This window comes from Erythrolamprus reginae, chromosome 10 (genome assembly GCF_031021105.1).
Source record: "Erythrolamprus reginae isolate rEryReg1 chromosome 10, rEryReg1.hap1, whole genome shotgun sequence".
In the NCBI taxonomy this organism is placed as follows: domain Eukaryota; kingdom Metazoa; phylum Chordata; class Lepidosauria; order Squamata; family Dipsadidae; genus Erythrolamprus; species Erythrolamprus reginae.
Window position 1 is genome coordinate 18,443,032 of NC_091959.1, and position 26,931 is coordinate 18,469,962.

Below are 26,931 nucleotides of genomic sequence, written 5' to 3' on the forward strand. Positions count from 1 at the left end.
TTTCTTCCTGGGCAACTCAACCTTCTGAGGGATCTTGAGAAAAGCTTGATACTCTCTTGACTTCCCGAAAGTTTGGTGGATGAGTTTAGATACTAAAGGGTGAGGAACTGGATTTATTCTCTTGCTTACTGTTCCTCCGTGATTTTAGCTATAGGGGGGAGAGGACATTGAAGTGGTTTTGGTGAGATGTCTGTGAGGAAGCCAGAGCAGTTTCTGTTTGTTCTGTGTCTTCTCTTTCTCAGGTCCTCATCTGGAACTTAGATATTGCTGAGCCAGTGAAGATGATTGACTGCCACTCTGACGTCATCCTTTGCATGTCCTTCAACTCCAATGGCAGTTTACTCGCCACCACTTGCAAAGACAGGAAGCTACGGGTCATTGAGCCGCGTTCGGGCAAAGTCCTCCAGGTGGGAGCTTCTTTGAAGGATCTACATCAGTGGTTCCCAACCTTTTTTGGGCCATGCCCCACCTAAGCATCTCTATAATCCTGGGGCCTCCCTCTTCCACATGACATATAATAATTGGGCTGAAGGGACCCACAGCTATCTCCTCTCCTGACATGAGTGGGACAGGCCAAACCCAGTGGGGCGAGAGGGTCTCTCACCTGGACCCCTGCCATGAAAGGCTTGGAAGGGGATCACCAACACCAACCCCCAGAATTGCACCCAGAAGCAGACTGGTAAACCGTTCTGCTCGCAGAGCATTGGGGTCCCAGGAGCCAATCTTGGGTGGCCCAAAACTACCCATTTTGCCTCTCTTTGCTACAGTTAGCTGAAAATGCTAACTGGACTCAATTTTCTGTAGAGAAAAACCATGATTTCATTGCATCATATAATGTAAAACTATTAAAATGTTGCTTTAATTTTTTTTTAATTATGTATATTATTAGAGGAAATTGTTTTAAGATCTGGGAATTTTAGAAATGGAGTTTTTGCAAGGTGATTTTTCCAACCCCCCTCCCATTCCAACACAAGAGCCACCAACGATGTGACTGTTTTCCTAGGAGGCAAACTGCAAGACTCACCGTGTGAACCGCGTGGTCTTCTTAGGGAACATCAAGAGGCTTCTAACAACTGGTGTGTCGCGCTGGAACACCAGGCAGATTGCTCTCTGGGATCAGGTCAGGAGAATCATTGCGTGTTTGGGTGTGATTGTGTAAGGTGCTAAGGTCCAACAAAACAGAATCTCCTTTTACAACATCATAGAAGAGAAAGGCTTCTGGAGGCCTCTTTCTTAATTCCCCAAGGGAAGCGTAAAAGAATGGCGAGGTTGTTTGCTAAAGGGAAAATGAATCAAAAGAAATTGACATTGGCGGCAATTTATGCAAAAACAAAACAATTCATAATAAACACAAAGAGAAAGTTGGATAATTTTATGGAGGGCACAACGTTTTTGGCAGGAGATTTTAATATGCAATTAACGAATAGGATTGGAAATAGTAGGATGTTACATTTTTCAGACCAATTCTTGAATACAGCTCACCTGTATGGAATCCTCACTGCATAACAGACATTAATACAATTGAAGGAGTCCAGAAATACTTCACAAGAAGAGTCCTCCACTACTCCTCACACAACAAATTACTTTACTCCTCCAGACTTCAGTTACTACATTTAGAAAATTTACAGCTACGCCGCCTCCAAACTGATTTAACTGTTGTTCATAAAATCATACATCGCAATGTACTCCCTGTTAGTGACTACTTCACCTTTAACAACAACAACACAAGAGCACGCAATAGATACAAACTAAATGTAAATCGCTCCAAACTAGACTGCAAAAAATACAATTTCTGCAATAGAGTGGTCAGTGCCTGAAATTCACTACCGGACTCTGCTGTTTCTTCCCCCAATCCCAAAATCTTCAACCTTACATTATCTACAGTAGACCTCTCCCCTTTTCTAAGAGGTCTGTAAGGGGCGTTGCATAAGTGCAGCTTTGTGCCTACCGTTCCTGTCCTAGTGTCTTTTAATCTTTTCTATATCTACTTTATACATATAATAGATAGATAGATAGATAGATAGATAGATAGATAGATAGATAGATAGATAGATAGATAGATAGATAGATAAATTTAAACAGACTCAATATGGTGGATTTTCATGCAGACCTACCAAATAGAAGCACTTACTACTCAGCAAGACGTCATACATTTAGCTGAATCGATTATATATTAATGAATAGGGTGGGCAATGTACAAGTTAAAAAAGTAGATATTAAAAGTATTTGGCTGTCAGATCATGCCCCACTATTGGCAGAATTGGAAATGGGCCAGGAATGCAATCAAAGAATCTGGAGATATAATGCAGTGGTAACCTCTATCAAAATCTCCTTTTACTACATCATGGAAGAGAAAGGTTTCTGGACACTTCTTTCTTAGTTCACCAAGTGAAGTGTGAAAGAAGGATGAGCTCAGGGTAGCAGCAGCCAGAAGTATTTCCTGCAAATGATTTTCACTCTCCCCCATTTGGGTTGTAGCTTAATATATTAAGGAGTGCAGTGGCTCACGGGGTTAGAACGCTGGACTTGTGTTCGAGACACATTGCTGTTGTGGAGTGGGTTGAACTCCCATTACAAGCTCCAGCTCCTCTCGACCCAGCAGCATAGTTCCCTCTAAGCTGAGCAGTGAGCAATCGCTCACTTAAAAATCATCATCAACTCAGAGTTTTCCAAACCTGCCCAGAAGCCGAGAGGGAAGGAGAGAGAGAGGAAGAGAGGAAGAGAGAGAAACAGATAGAAAAAAGAGAGGAAGGAAAAGAGAAAGAAAAAGAATGGGAGTAAGGAAGAGAGAAAGAAAATCAAAATCTAGTTTGAAACTAGCTCAACTATTTAAGTGGCATTTTGATATTGATAGAGTTGCCCTATTATGAGCTCACTGTTATAGACACACAGTACAGTATTTTATTTTGAAATTCTCTGAGGCAAAACAGGGTGGGTTTTTTATTTGTTTATTTATTTATTTGTTTGTTTGTTTGTTTGTTTGTTTATTTATTTATTATTATTTCTGTGCCACCCAGTCCTGAAGGGACTGCCGCTCAGACACTATACTTTTCTGCCCACCCCCCCAAAAAATTAGAGGGAACACTGCAGCAGTAGATAACTTCATGGGGTCAATTCCACAGGGACACGAAAGGGTGTCGTGTCCCCTGTGTAACAGTGATGTCACCAGCAAATCCTTTCACTACAGAAGAACTTGTATGTTTCTGGCACAGAAGTACATGGTACCTCTACCAAAGACCGCCTCTACTTAAGAACTTTTCTAGATAAAAACCGGGTGTTCAAGGGTTTTTTGCCTCTTCTTAAGAACCATTTTCTACTTAAGAACCCCAGCCCAGAAAAATTTCCCAGGAAGTTTGAGAGTGGCACGAAGCGCCCGGCCAGTTTCCTGCCATTCCTCCTGGGTTTCTCTCTCTGGCGCAGTGTATGGGAGGGAGCTTCACACCGGGTGTTTGGGAGGCGCATGCTCTTCCTCGCTGCCTCTTTTTTTTCTAAGCCTTAAAGTTTTGGATTTTTTTGTTTCCCCTCACCTCACCTTCTTCCTTCAGCAGCGACTGTCCTCCTTCTTTCTTCCTCCTCTTCCTCCCACCCAAATTCCGAGCTTTTATTTCTTTCCTAATGGGTTTGCATGCATTATTTGCTTTTACATTGATTCCTATGGGAAAAATTGCTTCTATTTAAGAACCTGGTCATGGAACGAATAAAGTTCTTAAGTAGAGGTACAGCTGTACTAGTAATTGTTCTGCGGGCGTATTTCAACCGCCCGTAATTACAGGGTAATTAGTCCAGGAAGACACACACCACACGATAAAAGGAAAACCCAAAAGTTTTTATAAACAGAAAAACAAACAGCTCCCTTTTTAAATGTCAAAGGGATTTTCTGGTACACACAAGGCACAGGTGAAATGCAGTCCAATTGCTCACCCAATAACTGGGAAATTGAATCCAATTCTAAAGTCCAGAGAGTCCACACACAATCTTGAACAGCACAAAAACCACGATCTTGACGAAACAATGAATCAGATAAACTGCCATGAGGCTAAAACACCAGGTTGTCCTTTTATCTGTAGCACTAATTACAGCAGCCCCACCCAACCACAGGTGGCCTCATTTTCTCTTGTAATAATCCTTCAGTTGTTGTCTCCTATGCATCACTCTACACATGCGTGGATGTGTCATTAATTCTTGTTCAGAATCCAGGGATGATACAGATGATTGATCTCCTCCTGGGCTGTCTGCCAAACTCCCCTCTTCCCTGTCACTCACGCTTCCTTGGTCAGAGGAGACAGATTCTACTGGGAGCAAAACAGGCCTGCGGCATGTGGTTGTTTCCCCCACATCCACCTCCACATTGCTTGGGGCAGGAGTTGGGCCAGAGCTAACCACAACAAGTAATAGCTTGATATATTATGTGAGCTTAGCACTTTGTAAATTATGTTGTTGTGGCTCTATGAGTGCATGAACTTCATTTTATGAGCAAAACCCCATAATTAAGCAAGCCACAGCTTACTGCAGTGAATGAGCTCAGCTGACATGCTGAAGGTGCTGTGGAATTCTATTATTTATTTTATTTACCATATCTATATAGCTGCCCATGTCAAAATTTTGGCAGGTGTAATAAAAAAACAAGAAAAAAATAACAATTAAAAAATCAGCAATTAAAACACAATCAAAGTTATTCAGTAATGGTGTAGGTGGAGGGAATCATTGTTATGGTTATGGGCAATACAGCCACTTCACTAATTGCCCACTACCCTGGCCTGTTGGCACTACCACGGTTTAATGAATTCCTGAAGGATATCAGGGATGGAACCACTTTCACCTCCGGGAGGAGAGGGATATTCCACAGAGCAGGTCCCATGGCAGAAAAGGCTCCTGTCCTGGATTCTTCCAGGTGTAACCCTTCAACGGGTAGGATCCACAGCATACCTCTTTTGCTGGACATGATGAGACAGAGGTGTAATCGGACAGAGGGGTTCCCTCAAATGATCTGGTACCCTACCACGAAGGGTTTAATAACTACTGTTGACTTGTCTCGGTTAGACTATTAAACCTTCGACAACACCGAGTAGAGAATTTTAACAGAGCGTGGATGTGTGATAAAGCCAAGACACAGACTTAGTTAAATAAGTATTATTTACATATAAACAAAATATAAACTATCCAGAATAAGCACGAAGCAAATACAGAATAATACGCACTGAGCAATTACAAGATTAGCACAAAACAAAATACAATATAGATAATAAGCACAAAGCTAAAATACAATATAGATAATAAGCACAAAGCTTATACAAGCACGGAGCTTGGACACAACTCCACCATCTCTCAGGCAAAAGTAAAGGAAGAGACTGAGCAAAATAATGAGCTTTTATAGCTTCAATGAGGAAGTGACGAAACAACCTTGAATATTAACTCTTCAAGTACAAGTTAACCCTTTAAGTGCACATTAACTCTTTAAGTACAAGTTTGGTACAAGTGTACCATATGCAGTTTACAATGGCAATCCCTAACAACCATGTACCCTGTACTAACAACTATCATCAGTTTGGAAGCAAACTGGCGGCCAGTGCAGCTCATGGAAAACAGGTGCAATGCGCCATTTTAGAGACACACTGACTGCCCACGCCAGAACATTTTGCACCAGCTGAAGCTTACAAAAACCTTTGAAGGACTTAATATTTGTTTGTTTGTCTGTCTGTTTGTTCGCTCTGTTTTTTTGTTTGTTTGTTTGACTTTTATGCCACCCCTCTCGGAGGACTCGGGTGGCTTACAACATATAATAAAACAATTTATAACATTTTAGATCCAATTAATTAAGTATAAAATCTAAACGCTCAAGCTATAAACAAAGCAGTCATTCCCATTCAATCAACTGTCTGTCAGCACATTCATCGATCTTTGGGGTTTAGAATTTGTCTTGAAAGTTGCACCATTTGCACCCAAACTGACAAAATATTTGTTTATCCTGCATTCCCCCAGGAGGACCTATCCATGCCACTGATAGAGGAAGAGATTGATGGATTATCGGGCCTTCTCTTCCCCTTCTATGATGCTGACACTCACATGTTGTACCTGGCTGGCAAGGTACATGAGGCTAGCTTTTGAGCATGAAGGCTTGCATTGGAGTCTACGGAGAGGGGCAGCATACAAATATAATAAATAATAATAAAATAATAATAATAATAATTGCGGAGAGTACATGGTCCTCTGCAAATGTTCTACCCTGTCCAGATTTGCTGGGAGAGGAAGTACACACATAGACATTTGTAGCTACTCAAAACTGTTTTCATTCAACTAGAACTGGAGACAAGGACCAAAAGTGCAAATATCTCATGTGAAATTTTAATCTATTTAGACCTATTTTGGGCATTTGAGGATACCAGGTTGTCCATCCCTAATCTAATGTGTCAACATTTAAATATGGTTTATACACTGCTCAAAAAATAAATAAATAAAGGGAACACTTAAACAGCACAATATAACTCCAAGTAGTTCAAACTTCTGTGAAATCAAATTGTCCACTTAGGAAGCAACACTGATTGACAATCACATGCTGTTGTGCACATTCAACTTTGTACAGAACAAAGTATTCAATGAGAATATTTCATTCATTCAGATCTAGGATATGTTCTTTGAGTGTTCCCTTTATTTTTTTGAGCAGTGTACTTTGATATTACGTACAGGCATTCTTAGAATTATTTTTGTTGAAATTGATGCAACTTTTTTTCCTCTGCCTTAAAGTCTTGAGGGAAGAGGCCAACTGCTTTGAGCAGATCCAGGAGAAATAAGTCAGATGAAACTAATAATCTCATGCAAGGGGTGTAGAAGCCAATAGAGACCTATTCATTGTTGTTCAATCTTGGCTTTTTTCAGTGAAGATAGATTTAGATATGTTGGAGAGAGAACTCTTGCTGTGGTGAGCTGACTTTACGTTTATCTGACTCTGTTGATGCTCAGGCAACTGTTCCAGAGAAATATCCTTCATTTCCGTAATTGAATTGAATAACAAATTAAATCTGTTTGCCACCCATCTCTTACTACAAGGCAATATAATGGAAGGAATGTGTCTTTGGTCTTGAAAGACAGAGAAGGGAGGTACCAAGGACCTTCCCCACTAAGGGGAATGATGTAACCCACCTAGATCTGACTCTTCTTCAAAGCAAAGTTGGGCTTTAAAAGCAGAGATCAGAAATATACATGGATCATCCCGATGTTTTCTGACAAGCATAACATTTAATTGAATCTAGCCTAGGTAGTGCTAAAGAACATTTCTTTAAGTACTTTTGAGGGATAGCAACTTCTTATCACTCAGCCTTAGTTTTTCTGTCGTAAAATGAAATATCTCACAAAATTGCTGTAAGGAAAAATGACATTCTACAGGAAGCTGCTACCCTGTTTCCCTGAAAATAAGACGTACCCCGAAAGTAAGGCATGCCAGAGGTTTTGCAGAATTTGCTAATATAAGGTGCCCCCCGAAAATAAGGCGTAGTCAAGTTTACATACGGTACGGTGGAAAAACATACTGTACTATTCAAAGCTGTTCATAGCAATAGCGTAAGAATGTGGCGTCCCCTGCTGGCTCCTTCCATCGCTTTGTACCGTCCAGTACAGCAGACACAGTCTGCTGCCGTCTCACCGCCATTACAGTCTCCACTACAGTGCGTAGACTGTAGCTCCTCTGGTGGCCGGAAGCTGCAATAGCGGGAGTATACTGTTGTACCATATAAGTGTCGTCGTTTGTGTGTGTGGGTGCCATACTGACAGGTACCGTACCGTAATCAGTATACCGTACGGTACACTTTCTTTGGGGGGGTCAGCTTTTCTGCCTGTGAATTTGTCTTATTTGAGAAATATAAGGCACCCCCCGAAAATAAGACGTAGCACAACTTTTGGAGCAAAAATTAATATAAGACAGTGTCTTATTTTCGGGGAAACATGGTATGAACTTGGGAGTATTGACCAATGAATGTCTGACTGCGAGTTCAAACACACACACACACAAAAATGTGTTCCAGCTTTTTGATTCTCCACAGTTCTTCATTTCAAACAGCAGAGTCTGAGAGCACAAAAAAGCTCGTGACGTCTTTTCTGCCACTGTCCCAATGATGGCCTTGTCTGATTACAGATGTCGTCTTCTCATAATCCAACAGATCTATTTTTTCCTCGTAAATGAATTTGTAACGTTCAGTAGGTGCCTCTGATTTACTTCTCTTTTTGCCTCTCCTCCCTCAGGGAGATGGGAATATCCGATACTATGAAATCAGCACTGAAAAGCCATACCTGACCTACCTAATGGAGTTCCGTTCTCCAGCCCCACAGAAAGGCCTTGGTAAGGGATGCCTGTAGGCTGTTGGGATGTCTAAAAGAAAAGGTTTTTGTCTGTCTCTTCTTCTTGACTTGCTTGCCTGTTATTGCATGGGGTAATTGATATACCCTTGTTTGTTCCGCTTTACGTATGATTTGTTTGGATTGCATGATTGTTTTTAATTAAGGGTTTTAAATACAGTGGAACCCCGACATAAGAGCTGCTCTACTTAAGAGCAACTCGAGATAAGAGCTGGGAGGGGAGAGATATTTTTGTTCTACTTACAAGCCCAAATTCGAGATACAAGCGCCAAGGAGCTGTCTCCTGAAGCCAAACGCTAACTTCCGCGTTCGGCTTCAGGAGACAGCTGCGAAGCGGCGCGCGTGTTTTAAAAGGTTGCAGCCGGCCTGGGGGGCTCGGGGGGGGGTGCTTGCAGCTTTCTTTCTTGCTCTTTTTCTTTCTCTCTTTTACCTTCCCTTCCTCTATTTCTTCTTTTCTTTCTCCTTCCCACCTTCTTCCCTCCCTCCCTCCTTTCACTCATTCCTCTCTTACTCTCCCCTTTCATAAGTTTCCTTGCTTCCTTCCTCTGTTCCTGTCCCTTCCCCCTTTCTTTCTTTCTTTCTTTCTTTCTTTCTTTCTTGCTCTTTTTCTTTCTCTCTTTTACCTTCCCTTCCTCTATTTCTTCTTTTCTTTCTCCTTCCCACTTTCTTCCCTCCCTCCCTCCCTTCACTCATTCCTCTCTTACTCTCCCCTTTCATAAGTTTCCTTGCTTCCTTCCTCTGTTCCTGTCCCTTCCCTCTTTCCTTCCTTCCTTCCCACCCTCCGTCCATTCATTCACCCATTCTTCTCTTGATCGCTTAAAGCCGGTCCCTGGTGCAAAAAGGGTTGGGGACCTCTGTCCTACAGGATTGGGTGGCAGAGAAGTTGAACATATGTAAATTTAAAAGTTTAAGAAAGTTTACAAGTTAAGTGAAAGAAACTTCATTATTCATTTATATGTACATGTACATTTCTTCATTAAAAACATGTCTTTCTGCATAATTTAGACTAACTTTGTGAGTTTTTTGAGGGCTGGAACCAATTAAAATTATTTACATTAATTCCTATGAGGAAAAGTCGTTCGAGATAAGAGCTGCTCGACTTAAGAGCCCAGGTCCGGAACGAATTAAACTCGTATCTCGAGGTACCACTGTATTGTTTTTAATATTGGATTTGTATATTGTATTGTTTGTTGTGAGCCGCTCCAAGTTCTCAGAGAGGGTCGGCATACAAATATAATAAATTTATTATTATTATTATTATTATTATTATTATTATTATTATTATTATTATTATTATTATTATGTCAATACAGCACAGCAAACGAGATCACTATGCTGGATTTTGTATTTCATCACCAGTCGGGCGCTTCCCAAGCACCTAGGACTGCATGATGTAGCGGCGAATTATGTTTGCCGATCCTAGTAAAGCGGCCTTTTGCAATTGACAGATGGAGATTTTGTCAATTCCGATGGTTTTCAAATGTCCGCTGAGATCCTTTGGCACTGCACCCAGCGTGCCAAGTACCACTGGGACCACTTTCATTGGCTTATGCCAGAGTCGTTGCAGCTCGATTTTTAGATCTTCGTATTCCACTAATTTCTCTAGCTGCTTCTCCTCAATTCTGCTGTCCCCTGGGATTGCAATTATTATTATTATTATTATTATTATTATTATTATTATTATTATTATTATATTATTGTTGTTGTTGTTGTTTTGTTGTTGTTATTGTTATAGTTATTGTTATAGTTATTATTATTATTGCTACCATTATTATGATTATATATATTGTAAGATATTTTTGTAAATACATTTAAATATGTTGCTTTTTAAAATAATAAAAATAATTTTAAAAAATAAATAAAAGAAAAGATTGAGATACAGAGAAAAATCATGCAAGCTACACAAAGTCCTTATTCCCCTAAAGAAGAGAATATCTATAGCTCAGGCTTGATCTGTGCACTTCCTGGTGCTCACTTGCACAGATGAGGTTATCTGGCTTGGTAATGAATCACCTGCAAGCAAACAGCCAAGCTCGGAGAGCATCAAGGACTTCACAATCGCCTTCTTTGGTCACCATATATTCCACCAAAGTCATTCCAAGCTCCTGTCCTTTTAGTCAGTGCTTTTCTGAGCTTCTCTCTCGCCAGGTTTTTTTCAGTTTAATTTTCCAATTTTTTATCTCTCCTGGCTTTATCCCCACTTCTTTCCCTCCCCAACAGGAGAATTGGCAATTCTCAAGATTTCCTTTTACTGTTATGGAACTGGTTATTATTTATTATTATTATTTATTAGATTTGTATGCCGCCCCTCTCCGAAGACTCGGGGCGGCTCACAACAGTAATAAAAACAATATAGTAGTGGAACAAATCTAATATTAAAAAAACATATAAAACCCTATCATTATTTTTTTAAAACAAAACAATAACACAAGATTCCTGGATATTTTTCCCAATATTCAACCATTCTCCTTTTTGTTTTATATGTTAAACTGCATTCAAACTACTTATCAATAACATTTACTTGAGACAATACTGGTTCTTTCTCCTCCATGAGTGGAGGAACATATTAAGGCATATTAAGCAGAACATGTTCAGCCAATGTAGGAGAATAAGAGGCAAATCCTGGGGGTGAAATCAAGAGAGGAATAAGCCTAGAGTCCTTACGTGGTCACAAAGATTCCAAGGCCAGCCCTCCTTGAATTCCACTAACACTTTCCCAGCGGAAATTTAGTGCTGTCAGTTGACTAGATTCTGCTGTGTAGATATGAGTAATAAATCAGCTTAACTGGAACTTAATGCTTAGTCCTGATACTTTATGCCTGACAGTCGGCAGTTGAATAGAATCTGTAGTTCCAGTTTCCCCTTCAAAAGTAGGGATCCAGTTTTTAATAGGAAAGTGAACCCAAGAACAAGGGGGCACTATCTGAAGTTAGTTGGGGGAAAGTTCAGAAGCCACGTGAGAAAATATTATTTGACTGAAAGAGTAGTAGATGCTTGGAACAAACTTCCAGCAGACGTGGTTGGTCAATCCACAGGAACTGAATGTAAACATGCGTGGGATAAACATATATCCCTAACCCTAACCCCCGGATTGTGGGGGCAATAGGCTGGCTCTGTTAAAAAACTGCTATTGCTAACATGTTGTAAGCCGCCCTGAGTCTAACGAGAAGGGCGGCATAAAAATTGAATAAATAAATAAATAAATAAATAAATAAATAAATATCCATCCTAAGATAAAAATACAGGAAATAGTATAAGGGCAGACTAGATGGACCAGGAGGTCTTTTTCTGCCATCAATCTTCTATGTTTCTAAGTAAGGGAACACAGAAGGAGAGTAGAAAAAGACTGCAGACAATTATCGTGGGCCTGCTGTAATGTCAGATCAAAAGTTGTTCTCACGACTTAGAAAGGAATTTTCCGTAAGTGACGTTTTCTTAAATTTTATACACGCAGGAGTAATGCCGAAGCATGGGCTGGATGTCTCTGCCTGCGAGGTCTTTCGATTTTACAAGCTCGTCACACTGAAGGGGTTAATTGAGCCCATCTCGATGATTGTCCCGAGAAGAGTGAGTACTCAGACGGAGTCTTTTCTGCTTTCAGCTGTGAGTCCATATGGGTGTGTCTTTGTGGATGTGGGTCAAATAAGATGGCAACAGCATCATTTTAATCTACGTTTATGCTGTTTTAAATTATTATTCTTTGCTGGGTTTGGTCTGTTTATTATTTACTTATTAAATTGATACACCACCCATCTCACTGATAAGGTGACTGTTATCTACCCATGGGTACCTTAAGGCAGTGTTTCCCAACCTTGGCCCTACATGGCATTGGAGCAGAGTACCTCCGGAACCGCCTGCTACCGCACAAATCCCAGCAGCCGATAAGGTCCCACAGAGTTGGCCTTCTCCGGGTCCCGTTGACTAAACAATGTTGTCTGGCGGGCCCCAGGGGAAGAGCTTTAGGGGAGATGTCTTAGTTCCCCCATGCCTGGCGATATAAGTGGGTCTTGAGTAATTTGTGAAAGACAAGGAGGGTGGGGGCCATTCTAATCTCCGGGGGGGGGAGTTGATTCCAGAGGGCCGGGGCCGCCACAGAGAAGGCTCTTCCCCTGGGTCCCGCCAAGCGACATTGTTTGGACTACGGGACCCGGAGAAGGCCAACTCTGTGGGACCTTATCGGCCGCTGGGATTCGTGCGGTAGAAGGCGGTTCCGGAGGTATTCTGGTCCAATGCCATGTAGGGCTTTAAAGGTCATTACCAACACTTTGAATTGTGACTGGAAACTGATTGGCAGCCAGTGCAGGCCACGGAGTGTTGTAGAAACGTGGGCGAATCTGGGAAGCCCCACGATAGCTCTCGCGGCCGCATTCTGCACGTTCTGAAGTTTCCAAACACTTTTCAAAGGTAGCCCCATGTAGAGAGCGTTGAAGTAATCGAACCCAGATGCGGTCCACTGGCCTTGATTGAGTTCAGCACCCCTCAGAAGTTCCAGCTGTTTGTGGACCTTGGGAGTTAGACTTATCCAGGAGAAAAGCAGAATAGTCCAATATTTAAAATGTATATCCAGGTACTTGATTTAATCGTTCTAATAATCGTCAAATTGCTATGCTTGAAAATATTTGAATGCACACTTCTTCCCAAATGTCTGGGGTGGGGGAACCCCAAACCTACCCACTACAGTGATCCCTCAATTTTCGCGGGTTCAAACTTCGCGAAACGGCTATACCCGTTTTTCAAAAAATATTAATTTAAAAATACTCCGCGATTTTTTTTCTATACCATGGTTTTTCCCACCCAATGATGTCATACGACATCACCAAGAGTCACTTCTCTCTCTTTCTCTTTCTTTCCTGTCATTCTCTGCTTCAATCATTTTCTCATTTCTTTTTTCCTCCCCCTTTTTCTATCATTTCTCTCTCTCTCTCTACCTTCTACTCTCCCCCCTCTTGCTCTCTCTCTTTCTCCCTTTCTCTCTCCCTCTCTGTGAGAACGCCTGCCCCGCCTCTCCTGCAGCCCCCTGGCTGATAGCTGGGACGAAAGTGCTCTCAGCTAAGGGACTGTGAGAGGGGCGGGGCGGGCATTCTCAAAGCGCTCAGAGCGGCTAGCGGCCGAATGAGGAGGATAAGAAGCCGTAGCCACCAGCGCTGCTGCAGGAGGACCCGTGTCCCAAGAAAGCTGGTGAGAGGGGCGGATCGGGTGGGCGGGGGGGTAGCGGTGAGGGGGCTGGAGGCGCTGGGGGGGCGGCCAACATTCAAAACAATCTTTGCCGGCCTCCGCACTTTCGTCGCTCCCCGCCCCCAACTTCAAGCCCGGCTCCTTGCGCGGCCTTGGAAAAGGGTGCGTGGGGGTAGTTTTTGGCTGTCCATAGCCAAAAATTGTGTTTTTACTTCCGCATCTCTACTTCGCGGAAATTCGACTTTCACGGGCAGTCTGGGAACGCAACCCCCGTGAAAATCGAGGGATCACTGTACAATGAAATGGCTCCAGCTTGTTCCTCTCGGAATGGGATTGCCACTGTAGGAGAGCAGGCCATTCCTTTTCAATGTATTAATCCTCACTGCAAATCTCTTTTGGGGTTTAACCTGGTCAATGGGAACCAGCTCAGGGCTTCAGACAAGCTTCTTTCTCTTCTTTCTGATTTAGTCTGAAACCTACCAGGAAGATATCTACCCAATGACTCCAGGTCCAGAGCCTGCCCTCACCCCAGACGAATGGCTGAGTGGAATGAACAGGGGTGAGTATGTTGGCATCTCCTTCTTCTGGCCTTTGCTTCATCACGCATAAACTGAGCTGACCCATCTTGCATGGGGCCCCAAGGCTTTGGAAAAATTCTAGGGTCGACTGCACTAAAAAAAAAAAAAGTTCCAGATTTGTCAAAAGTTTGACAACAAGGAAAGAATTTAAAAATTAAGCTGATATCCCCATATAAGACTTCTAACATACTATGTCAATACCTGTTCAAGATAAGCGTAGGAGAAATTTCCTTAAAGTGAGAACGAGCCATTGAATCAGTGGAGGTTTCCAAGAAAAGATTGGACAGTCACTTGCTGGGATGGTGTAAGGTTTCCTTACTAATCTAATAAATAATAGTAAGGTTTCCTGCCTTGGGCAGTGTTGTGGTTAGCTCTGGCCCAGCTCCTGCCCCAAGGACTGTGGATGTGGGGGAAACATCCACATGCTGCAGGCTGTTTTGCTCCCGGTGGAATCTGATGATGAAGGCTCCTCTGACCAAGAAGACATGAGTGACAGGGAGGAGGAGAGTGTGGCAGACAGCTCAGAAGGAGATCAATTATCTAGCACCTCCTTGGATTCGGAACAAGAGTTAATGATACAGCCACGCATGCGGAGAGTGATGCATAGGCAGCAACAACTGAGAGATTATTATCAAAGAAAATGAGGCCACCTGTGGTTGGGTGGGGCTGTGGTAATTAGTGAGGCTGCTATAAATAGCAGCCTGTGGGTTTGGCCATTGTGGAGGATTATCTGATCGTTGTGTTTCGTGCCTACCGTGCTGGCTTTGACCTTTGTGGGCTGATTTTTCCCGGCTTTGAAACTAAACCAGAGCAAAGTGTGTTTCACTCTGTGAAAGAAGAAGGACTGTGAATTGCCTCACAGCTGCAAGCTAAGTATCACAGAACTGATAAGGGACTTGTACAAATTACCAGTTTGTTTGGAGACGAGTGCTCTTTGCTATACAAAAAGAGTGCTTCGTTTATTTGCATTTTCGCTATAAAGAACATTGTTTTGAATTTTCAAACGTGTGTGTATCTGAAATTTGTACCTGTGCATTTTCGGGAGGATTCTACCAGAGAGCTCGACAGAACAGGCAGTGGGTTACAAAAGATCTCCCAGGCCCCTAGGATTCTGATTCTGTGGGTATTGCAATGCTTCCCACTCGCTTCCTTCGATTTTTGCTGAAAATAGGTCGATGACATACAGGCAAATCTTTTCTGCAATGGTGTTCCCTCTGCAGAAGAACCCAACCTCCTGAAAGCCACTTTTCACCACGCTCAGCTATTATTTTTCTATTTTGAGGGGTTGCTTTAAAAAAAATAATTCCTGGGATGGTTGATAAGGCCCTTCCTGATCATAATAATTTTATTTTGTGGTGTTGGACTTCCCTGAGCAAGAAAAAAAAAAAAGCAGGATTGTAGCTCAGTGATTCTACTGTGGGCACCGCAAACAGTTGATCAAAAGTGGTGGCACTTGAGAAGCTTGGATATAAACGGCTGTTTAAGCTTGATTCCCTTGGCTACAGCAAATTGGCATCTGTCACAGAGAGGGGCAAAGGGACCCAAGCGAGGGGAGCAGACGTGAGGCAGTGAAATTGCACTGTCCATCTCCATCCTAGGGGTAGAACATCATCACAGGCCTGCACAAAGGGCTGGAGTAAATGCCACAATGCCACATAAGGCTATTGGGAAAAATGCAGCTGCTAATAAAATCTGGGGCCTAGAGGAAGAGCCTTCTCTGTGGTGGCTCCGGCCCTTTGGAACCAACTCCCTTCAGAGATTCATACCGCCCCCACCCTCCTGGCCTTTCGCAAGGCCCTGAAGACCCATCTTTGCCAGCAGGCATGGGGGAACCGTGAGTGTTAGGAACTAACTCCGGCCACGGATGGTTCAATTTAGTTGGATGAATGTGGATGATAGTGTTTTTAAGAAAACGGGGTTTTAGAATTTTTTAGATTTTTAATATTAGATTTCTACACGTTTTGTGTTTGTATTTATTATGTTGTAAGTTGCCCTAAGTCGGCTGAGAAGGGAGGCATAGAAATACAAGCAAACAAACAACTCTGGGAATTCTGGGAGTTGAAGTCCACACATCTACAAACTGCTAAGGTTGAGAAATACGGCAGCAATAGATTAACACTTCCATCTTGGATGGGTCTGTTTGAATGCAGAGATGTGGAAAACTGGTATGCTGGAAATGTCTACCAGCGCTTGTCAAATTCACATTTCTCCAGGTAGCCTTCTCTAACTATTCTGCCTATTCTAATATAGACAGGACATTTATCCAGAGGTGTCATGAACACATCGGAAAATTGGCCAAGTAAATAATGAGAACTAGCATTATGTCATTCAGAAACTGCTAGAGCATAAGTACAAAGGACATAATAATAGCTGGAGCCACTCTTATACATAGGCCAGCAGTGTGCCGCAGCACCAATTCAGTCCTAGGCTGCATCAACAAAAGGATAGTGTCAAGATTACAGGAAGTAAAGTACCGGTCTGTTCTGCCGGTGTGTCCCAACCGTCCGTAATTACAGGGTAATTGGTCCAAAAAGAAACACACCACACGATAAAAGGAAAACCAAAAGTCTTTATCAACAGAAAAGCAGAAAATACTCCCTTTTTAAGTGTCAAAGGGATTTTCTGGTACATACAAGGCACAGGTTAAATGCAATCCAATTTCTCACCCAGTAACTGGGAAATTGAGTCCAATTCCAAAGTCCAGAAAGTCCACACACAGTCTTGAACAGGGAAACAGCAAAACCACGATCTTGACGAAATTATGAATCAGATAAACTTCCACAAGGCTAAATCAGCACGCTGCTCTTTTTATCTGTAGCACTAATTACAGCAGCCCCACCCAACCGCAGGTGGCCTCACTTATCTCCTGTAATAATCCTTCAGTTGTTCTCGCCTATGCATCACTCTATGCATGCGTGGATCTGTCATAAGTTCTTGTTCAGAATCCAGGGATGATAAGTGTTCTGTCGGGCTCTCTGGTAGACTCCTCCCAAAAATTCACAGGTACAAATTTCAGACACACACACGTTTGAAAATTCAAAACAATGTTCTTTATAAGGAAAATTCACTTAAACTAAGCCCTCTTTTGGTATAGCAAAGAGCACTCGTCTCCAAACAAACTGGTAATTTGTACAAGTCCCTTATCAGTTCTGAGATACTTAGCTTGCAGCTGTGAGACAATTCACAGTCCTTCTTCTTTCACAAAGTGAAACACACTTTGCTCTGGTTTAGTTTCAAAGCGGGGGGAAAAATCAGCACACAAAAGGTCAAAGTCAGTAAAGCAGTCATGAAACACAACGATCAGATAATCCTCCACAATGGCCAAACCCACAGGCTGCTATTTATAGCAGCCTCACTAATTACCACAGCCCCACCCAACCACAGGTGGCCTCATTTTCTTTGATAATAATCTCTCAGTTGTTGCTGCCTATGCATCGCTCTCCGCATGCGTGGCTGTATCATTAACTCTTGTTCTGAATCCAAGGAGGTGCTAGATAATTGATCTCCTTCTGAGCTGTCTGCCACACTCTCCTCCTCCCTGTCACTCCTGTCTTCTTGGTCAGAGGAACCTTCATCAGCAGATTCCACTGGTGGGGGTGGCAAAACAGGCCTGCAGCATGTGGATGTCTCCCCCACATCCACAGTCCTTGGGGCAGGAGCTGGGCCAGAGCTAACCACAACAGATAAGGATGATTGATCTCCTCCTGGCCTGTCTGCCAAACTCCCCTCTTCCCTGCTACTCACGCTTCCTTCGTCAGAGGAGCCTTCGTCGGGAGATTCTATCGGGAGCAAAATAGGCCTGCGGGATATGGATGTCTCCCCCACATCCACCTCCACATTCCTTGGGGCAGGAGCTGGGCCAGAGCCAACCACAACACCGGTCTATACTGCACTAGTGAGGCCACACTTGAAATATTGCATCCAGTTCTGGTCACCACAGTTAAAAAAAAGTTGCTGAGACTTTAGACAGAGTGTAGAGACAAGCATCAAAGATGATAAGAGATCTGGAGACTAAACCATATGATGAATGTTAGGCGAACTCTATAGGTCTAACCTCATAAGAACTGGAAAGAATATTTTCGGAAAACAGCTGGTTCATCTTATCTGAAGGGTTTTAAACTAAAATTGAGGGGAGAGGGGCAATCTTCAGAACCTTTAGAACCTAATTCCAAGCAAAAAACCACTAATTCCAAGCAAGAAGCCACTTTTTCTTCTTTCTCTTTACTCTCTACCTTCTTATTTTATTTATTTATTTATGTATTATTATTATTTTTTTATTAATTAGATTTATATGCCGCCCCTCTCCGCAGACTCGGGGCGGCTAACAACAATAGTGAAACATCATATAACAAATCTAATATTTAAAATAATTTAAAAGACCCTAATTTAAAAGACAACCAAACATACACATAAACATACCATGCATAAATTGTATAGGCCTAGGGGGAAGGGCATATCTCAGTTCCCCCTTGCCTGACGACAGAGGTGGGTTTTAAGGAGCTTGCGAAAGGCAAGGAGGGTGGGGGCAATTCTGATCTCTGGGGGGAGTTGGTTCCAGAGGGTTGGGGCCGCCACAGAGAAGGCTCTTCCCCTGGGTCCCGCCAAATGACATTGTTTAGTCGACAGGACTCGGAGAAGGCCAACTCTGTGGGACCTAACTGGTCGCTGGGATTCGTGCGGCAGAAGGCGGTCCCAGAGATATTCTGGTCCGATGCCATGAAGGGCTTTATAGGACATAACCTACACTTTGAATTGTGACCGGAAACTGATCGGCAACCAATGCAGACTGCGGAGTGTTGGTGTAACATGGGCATATTTGGGGAAGCCCATGATTGCTCTCGCAGCTGCATTCTGCACGATTTGAAGTTTCCGAACACTTTTCAAAGGTAGCCCCATGTAGAGAGCATTACAGTAGTCGAGCCTCGAGGTGATGAGGGCATGAGTGACTGAGCAGTGAGTCCCGGTCCAAATAGGGCCGCAACTGGTGCAGCAGGCGGACCTGGGCAAATATGATTATGATTATAATCATAATCATATAAGAAGGTGGAGAGTAAGGAGAAAGAAGAAAAAAGGGGGAAGAACACAATGAAGTAGAGAGTGATGGAAAGGATGGGAAATCCATTTACAAAGTAGATGTCCAAAAATATAAAACGTATGGCCAAGACCCCACAAATGCTCAAAGTCTAGGGAACAAACAGTGTGAACTTGAAGTACTAGTATATGAAGGTAGATAGGCTATAATTGCTATTACTGAAACATTGTGGGATGAAACTCATGACTGGAATGTACTGATGGAAGGATATGAACTATTCTCAAAAGAAACAAACCTAACAAAAGAGGAGGTGAAGTTGCATTATACATAAAATATCATTACATCTCTATACAAGTCCATAAAAAGCAAGAATAAAAACCTCCTAAATCCATATGGGTCAATGTAAAAATGGGGTGGGTGGGTGGTTACATTACTATAGGAATATACTACAGACCACCCAACCAAGCAGAAGAAAGAGATTAACTCTTTGCTAAACAATTAACAGATATATGTAGGAAACATACCACAGTAGTAATGGGACTCTAACTACCCTGATACTAACTGGGAGACAAGGTCTGCAGCTAGTGGGAGATCAAACAAGATTCTTAACCAACTTAGCTGACAATTTTGTCATCCAAAAGGTAGCAGAGAGAACTAGAGGAAAAGTTATACTGCAGAATGGTGGAGTAGTTGCCGCAGAGAATTGGATCTACAGGTTGATATTCCAGAAGTCATGACATGCATTCATAAAATAATCAGTTTTGAAAATAGAAGTCCCCCCCCTCATCAAAATTATGGGGTGCTGCTGCTGCCAAAAGTGATAGTGATTGATTTGTGGTCCTGGTAACTGTTGTGGTTAGCTCTGACCCAGCTCCTGCCCCAAGGACTGTGGATGTGCGGGAGACATCCACATGCTGCAGGCCTGTTTTGCCCCCGGTGGAATCTGTTGATGAAGGCTCCTCTGACCAAGAAGACATGAGTGACAGGGAGGAGGAGAGTGTGGCAGACAGCTCAGAAGGAGATCAATTATCTAGCTCCTCCTTGGATTCAGAACAAGAGTTAATGATACAGCCACCCATGCGGAGAGCGATGCATAGGCAACAACAACTGAGAGATTATTATCAAAGAAAATGAGGCCACCTGTGGTTGGGTGGGGCTGTGGTAATTAGTGAGGCTGCTATAAAGAGCAGCCTGTGGGTTTGGCCATTTTGGAGGATTATCTGATCGTTGTGTTTCGTGACTGCTTTACTGACTTTGACTTTTTGTGTGCTGATTTTTCCCCGCTTTGAAACTAAACCAGAGCAAAGTGTGTTTCACTTTGTGAAAGAAGAAGGACTGTGAATTGTCTCACAGCTGCAAGCTAAATATCACAGAACTGATAAGGGACTTGTACAAATTACCAGTTTGTTTGGAGATGAGTGCTCTTTGCTGTACAAAAAGAGGGCTTAGTTTAAGTGAATTTTCATTATAAAGAACATTGTTTTGAATTTTCAAACGTGTGTGTGTGTCTGAAATTTGTACCTGTGAATTTTCGGGAGGAGTCTACCAGAGAGCCGGACAGAACAGTAGTAATGGGACTCTAACTATCCTGATACCAACTGGGAGACAAGGTCTGCAGCAAGTGGGAGATCAAACAGATTCGTAACCAACTTAGCTGACAATTTTGTCATCCAAAAGGTAGCAGAGAGAACTAGAGGAAAAGTTATACTGCAGAATGGTGGAGTAGTTGCCGCAGAGAATTGGATCTACAGGTTGATATTCTAGGAGTCATGACATGCATTCATAAAATAATCAGTTTTGAAAATAGAAGTCCCCCCCTCATCAAAATTATGGGGTGATGCTGCTGCCAAAAGTGATAGTGATTGATTTGTGGTAACTATCTCCCCCCACCCATTGGTTCCCACCCTGAGATATGGGTTTTATGTTGCTTTTCAGATCCCATATTGATGTCTTTAAAGGAAGGCTATAAGAAAGAATCCAAAATAGTTTTTAAACCGCCAATCAAAGAGAAGAAGAGTATTGTGGTCAATGGGATAGATCTCTTGGAAAACGTGCCACCCAGAACAGAGAATGAGGTAAGAAACAGCAATCTGTGCTCTTCCCAATCCGGGAAGGGAATTATGGTCAATGTCTCCATCCCATAAATCTGGGGACGTCCACAAAGCAGTGCCTGGACAGTAGGATGCCTGCAGGTTGGTCTCCAGCAGCTCCATCCCTGTCCATGCAGAGTGAAATCTATCAGGTTCTCCCAGAAAAGGTGATCCAGATCCTTGGGTCCAAACGGGGTCATCTCAGATCCTGCAGCACATTCATTGAAATCGTTCCAATCTATTTCTTTTCTGTTTCTTGTCTTCCCTGAAGCTCCTCCGAATGTTCTTCCGGCAACAAGACGAGATCCGCCGACTGAAGATTGAGCTTTCGCAGAAAGACATCAAAATCCGACAGCTACAGTTGGAGTTGAAAAACTTGCGCAATAGCCCCCAAAACAATGGGCTCTGAAGGGATTTCTTCCCCCCCCCCTAAAGAAACTCTTTGTTTATACCCACTCTATAATTTTACTGTCCCGACTTAAGACGTGATATATGAGCCAGCGACCCCGTGCCAGCACACGGGTTCACCTGCTAACTGGAAGCCTCTCCTTGTGTGGTCATTGCCTAGCACTAAAAAGTTATCTGTATGGTTTAACTGGAGAACTACTGCATGAAAAGAACAAGGGGCGTATGTAGTCCACATTTCTCTTGAAGTAAGTAGAAGCGTACTGCTCGCTGTCATTCTTGCAAAATTACAGGATCGGTTTTCATCCCTGATTGTTCCAGGGATAAAAAAAGGAAAATATTGTAAGCCCAGACAAAAGCAACTGAATTCACCCTTCCTTACCTTTCTCCTCCTGAGATAACGGGGTGGGGGCTGTCGATAAACGGTGACTGTGCAATTGGAATGCAAACTGACTACACTGAAATCTGGAAGGGAAACAGCTTCCTTTCTCTTGGGACCGTCCTTGGGACCCGAGCGTTCTTTGAACCCTGCAGCCAGTGTGGGCTTTGGTGTTACTGAACGCTCTCCAGGGCTCACCCTGCCTGTCTGGCGCCTGCTTTGCTTGGGCATCTCACTGGAGCCCGTAGCTGCAATTTGTTCTGTTGAAATGTACAGTGTACCCAGTGGGCACCAGGTAATGAATCCACGTAGGTTGCACCTCTAATTGGTCTCTGCAAGAACGGTTGCAAATGTGCCCATGTACACACATACACTCACTCACTCTCACACACACAAACACACACACAGAGGGCTACAAGAGTCCTGAAGATAAAGTTGACAAAAGGAAACAGATGTTGTTAAGTAGCAAGTAGAGGGAAATAGAAACACAATACATTCAGGCCTACCAGAGATCCTTCTCTTGACCAAGAGTGATTTTTCGAGTGGGGAGCAGTTAATCCAGTGAAAATTAAGCACTTTTAATGCACTACCCATAAGCAGCTTATGAGTTAGGGGTATGTTTTATTCATTTTGGTAGACACAGTGGAAGGTAGAGCTGTATTTGTATAGCTGCATATCATATTTGCTAGCAAGGCACAATCCTGAAGAATGCCAATCCTACAAGACGTTTAAACTTGACTCTCCCATCCTGACAGTTTTTAAACAGATTCATAGCTCAGGTCCTTTCAGCAGCTAATGGAGCAGTTGGCAAATGGCCAGTTTGTGGCAGAGAAGGGGGCTGGTAATCCTTATTGAAGCACGTTCAGGAAGGTGGATTACCATGCCCCCCCCCTCCCAAAACACAGATCTGCTTATTGAGTGAATGATCTAATTAGCAAGGTGTGGAGACCTGATAGCTTTCATGGCACTTACAAAACTGCAGCCTCTTTCTAATGATTTAGCTTAAAAAAACCCCAATCTCTCCACCTCTTTTTTTTAGGACAGGGACTTGGCAAGCTACCTGCGCAACAAAGCGCCAACCTTTAGCGTCAGGCGGGGGCACTCATGGAGGTGTGTGTGTGTGTGTGCATGTTTCAAAAATCAATATTAGTGGCCAGGATGCATTAGGAGAGCTTTGCATTGACTGCACTGTCGCAGCCGTCTTGACTCCATTTCCAAGAAAGCTGCTGGAGCTGAACGTTTTGCGTGCTACCAGAGGCCGTCATTGAACTAAAAAAAATAAGTGTGTGTGTGTGTTTGCAGGGAATGTTCAACACAAGATTCCAGGCTAGAAGTCCCTGAGTTCTAGTCTTTAACTTGGGCACGAAGGACAGGTGGGCGACTTTGGGTGTCTCTCTTTTGGTTCAATTCACTTCATTGAACCTATGGCGCCCCTGCGTGTCCGCGCGCGATTTCTCTACCTGCCCAGGTGCAGTAGTGTAATTGCACTGGACTCCACTAGCACTTAAAGTCACGGGGCGGGGGAGCACACGTCACTGTCCCACCTTAGCAGCCCACCTCTGAGTGTTAGGTATATTCGCTGCCTTCGTTTATTTATAAAAACAATCTCAGGATAAAATCTGAAAAAACAACCAAGAGTTATAGCAGGCAGCATCCTGCAGAAGGGCTGGAAGGGCTAATAAACAGGTAAGGCTACTCCATCATAGCCATTTGGGGAGATCCACCCGTTTTAGATTTCCGAGTGCGCCAGCTGCTGTTCCCACGATGGCTGTGCCCATTCTGTCTCTACTTTCACGCCACGCATGCAACTTAACAAATGCTTTTCTTGCTTACGGATGGTTGGTTAGGATTTCTTGAGTCTCCCACTCTGGGAATTCTGTTTAATCGCAAAGGTCTTCAAGGCTGGCCCTACATGCTTTGCTGCCTGAAATAGATTTTGCGCAGATGCTGGGCAATGTGGCAGCTCAACCTGATGGTACTTCTCCTGGTTGCCTTATCTGGGCTGCAGAAATGCAGATGGCAGCACCAGTTCAGAGTTTTGTATCCCTGAGCTGCCATCTAGTTTCCCCAGAGGTGTGATCCGCGTGTGATTTCGCTACCTGCCCAGGTGCAGTAGCATAATTGCGCTGGACTCTGCTAGTACCTAGAGCCACGGGGGCGAGCACACATCACCATTACACCTCTGAGTCTCCCCCAGATTTTTGCTGACCAGATCTGCTTAGCCCTTCTTTGGGGCAAAGAACAGGCTATGTTGCACTCCCCTTGTCCTCCAGAGATTATTCTGCGTCACCTTGCTTTCTTAATCCCCGTTACAAGGACTGGGCAGATACACTTTCAAGAAAAATGCAGTTGGAAGATAAATTTTGCAAGCGGGTCGGGCAGACATTCCTGCCAAGTGAATAAGTACAGCACAGCTTTTCAGCTTGAAGTCACCCAGATATGATGAGTACCCAGAATTTTCAGCCTGTACGGCCTGGCCAAAGCATCCTGAAGACATTCAGCTGGAGAACGGCTTCATATTTAATTTCCTACTTTGCTCTCCAGACTAGGAAAGAGGATGGCTGGCTGCCTTTGCAGGGAGGGAGTGTTGTGACTGCAGCGTCTTTGCTGCCAGCTCTTGTAGCTCAGCTCTTCTCTCCTTCCAGAGCCACACCCTTTGCTCGTAAATAAGAAAGCAGCAATTCTGTATGTGGGACCCTGATCAAATTAAATGCCCATTGAAGAAGCCAAGCGCCTGAAATGTTGTGTCCAGTATTCTGGAATTGCCTTGTGTTCCTGAAAGAGATGTATTGTGCAGGGGAGTTATTTACACATTTACACACTAGCTACAGAAGCCTGCACTGGGAGGCTATAACTGGGCCCACTTGCCACACCTGCTGTTATCCATCCCACAAGGAGCAGAAGGCAGCCAGGACACCTGCTAAAAGGATTGGGCGAGGCGTTGCAAATGCAAGAGTTAAGTCAAAAAGCAGGAGTACAGAATGTTGCTCCTGGACCAGCCAGAACACATAAGACGCATTCGTGATCATGCTGGCTTCAATCCACCTCTCGCTGGCTTGGAACTAGCGAAGTGGTTGGCCGATTCACAAGGAGACACAGTCTTAACTATTGAAGCCATACTAGTTCTGTTCTTACGCAACTATGGTTTGGGAGGCACCCCGTTCAGACGTTGTGGGAAATGTGACAAGCTTTTACTCTAATACTGAAGAGTGTATCTGGCAGGGTCAGTTTTGTCCATTAAGGGCAGGAGAAAGCTGACCTTTGGGCTTCGCCCAGTTCTTCTCAGGGCTCCTGGTCCTGCGGTTTCACATTTCCCGCGCCAGTATGTGGACAATCAACTTTCCTTGAAAATTAGAGCCAGGTTGCCCAAGATTTCGCTTTGTGCACCAAAGATTTCTTTGGGATCCACCTTCCATCACACCTTTAATTTACAAGGACAGCCAGGTAACTGGGCTCCTCCTTCTCTTTGCACCCCTGCCATCTATGTTCACCATTGTATTCTGTGCCTAACACCGATTCCCCACCGCGCCACTTGTCTTCCCATCCGCTTATTTATGCTGCCCTACAGTAGCGACAAAATAAAAGCTACCCAAATAGCCAACCAGTCAGTTGTGAAGTCTCTTTGCCTTCTGGGTGGAATGGGGATGCTTTTGAAAGGATGGTGGGGAGGTGGGCAGATGAGCAGAGACAAACTCTGGAACAAGGCCCAGGGTTTTTCTTAGAAAGCGACAATCGGCTGTCTTCATAACGGTGCTTGAAGGATAATAAAAGCTCGGCACCACTTAGCCTCTTGAGTTTCCCCCACTTAATTTGTGAGTAGACAAACCATGACGGCTTCCTTAAGGGAAAGAAGCCTCTGCAGAGCAAAGAGCCGAGGTGGCGCAGCAGGTAGAGTGCAGTACTGCAGGCCGCTAAAGCTGACTGTAGATCTGCAGGTCAGTGGTTCAAATCTCACCGGCTCAAGGTTGACTTAGCCTTCCATCCTTTGACTTCTTGTTATTGTAATTTTATATTGTGAGCCACCCTAGCCTTTCGGGATTGGGCGGCATAGAACTCAAATTAAATAAATAAAATAAATTTTAAAATTTTAAAAATCCTTCCGAGATGGGTAAAATGAGGACCCGGATTGTGGGGGCAATATGCTGGCTCTGTTAAAAAGTGCTGCTACAGTGTTCCCTCAATTTTCGCGGCGGATGCGTTCCGAGACCTCCCGTGAAAGTCGAATTTCCGCAAAGTAGAGATGCGGAAGTAAATACACTATTTTTGCCTATGAACAGTATCACAAGCCTTCCCTTAACACTTTAAAACCCTAAATTGCAATTTCCCATTCCCTTAGCAACCATTTAGATTATTACTCACCATGTTTATTTATTAAAGTTTATTAAAAAAAATATTTATTAAAGGCAGATGAAAGTTTGGCGATGACATATGACGTCATCAGTCGGGAAAAACCGTGGTATAGGGAAAAAACCTGTGAAGTATTTTTTAATTAATATTTTTGAAAAACCGTGGTATAGACATTTCGCGAAGTTCGAACCCGCGGAAATCGAGGGAACACGGTATTGCTAATATGTTGTAAGATGCCTAAGCAAAGGGGCGGCATTAAAAAACCCGAATAAATAAATAAATCTTCCCATAGGATGTAATGGAAATGGGGAACCAGTGAGGCTACAGAGGTTGGTTGGAAAACCCTCATTAACTTGACATAAAAAAACAGATCTACCAGATACCTCATAAGAGGTATGCACATCTGCTTTTTCCAGAGAACTCTCTGAGTTGTTCCTATTTCTCCCCTACAGTGGCCAGGTCACTATGGCCCACAGGAAAAAGAGAATATTGCAGAACGTTCTGGAATGTTCTGTTCCTGGAAAAGTAGCTTATACACCTCACGGTTGCTCCCATTCTTCCAGGGGGTGAAGTGGACTC

General features: G+C 43.4%; 1 protein-coding gene across 2 annotated transcripts in view; it reads left to right on the top strand.

The window, feature by feature from the left end:
• The window catches only part of CORO2B (coronin 2B), an 88,715-nt gene extending 63,106 nt beyond the window's left edge, over positions 1–25,609 (top strand). The window contains exons 5-12 of one of the 2 annotated variants that reach the window (XM_070762659.1): positions 243–407; positions 1,004–1,120; positions 5,980–6,084; positions 8,233–8,329; positions 11,801–11,913; positions 13,990–14,080; positions 21,067–21,206; positions 21,493–25,609. In XM_070762659.1, coding sequence (XP_070618760.1) covers positions 243–407; positions 1,004–1,120; positions 5,980–6,084; positions 8,233–8,329; positions 11,801–11,913; positions 13,990–14,080; positions 21,067–21,206; positions 21,493–21,630 — 966 coding nt within the window. In that variant the 3' untranslated portion in view covers positions 21,631–25,609. The remainder of the gene's footprint in view (positions 1–242; positions 408–1,003; positions 1,121–5,979; positions 6,085–8,232; positions 8,330–11,800; positions 11,914–13,989; positions 14,081–21,066; positions 21,207–21,492) is intronic. The other variant, XM_070762660.1, reaches the window with a different exon arrangement.
• The last annotated feature ends 1,322 nt before the right edge of the window (positions 25,610–26,931 follow it).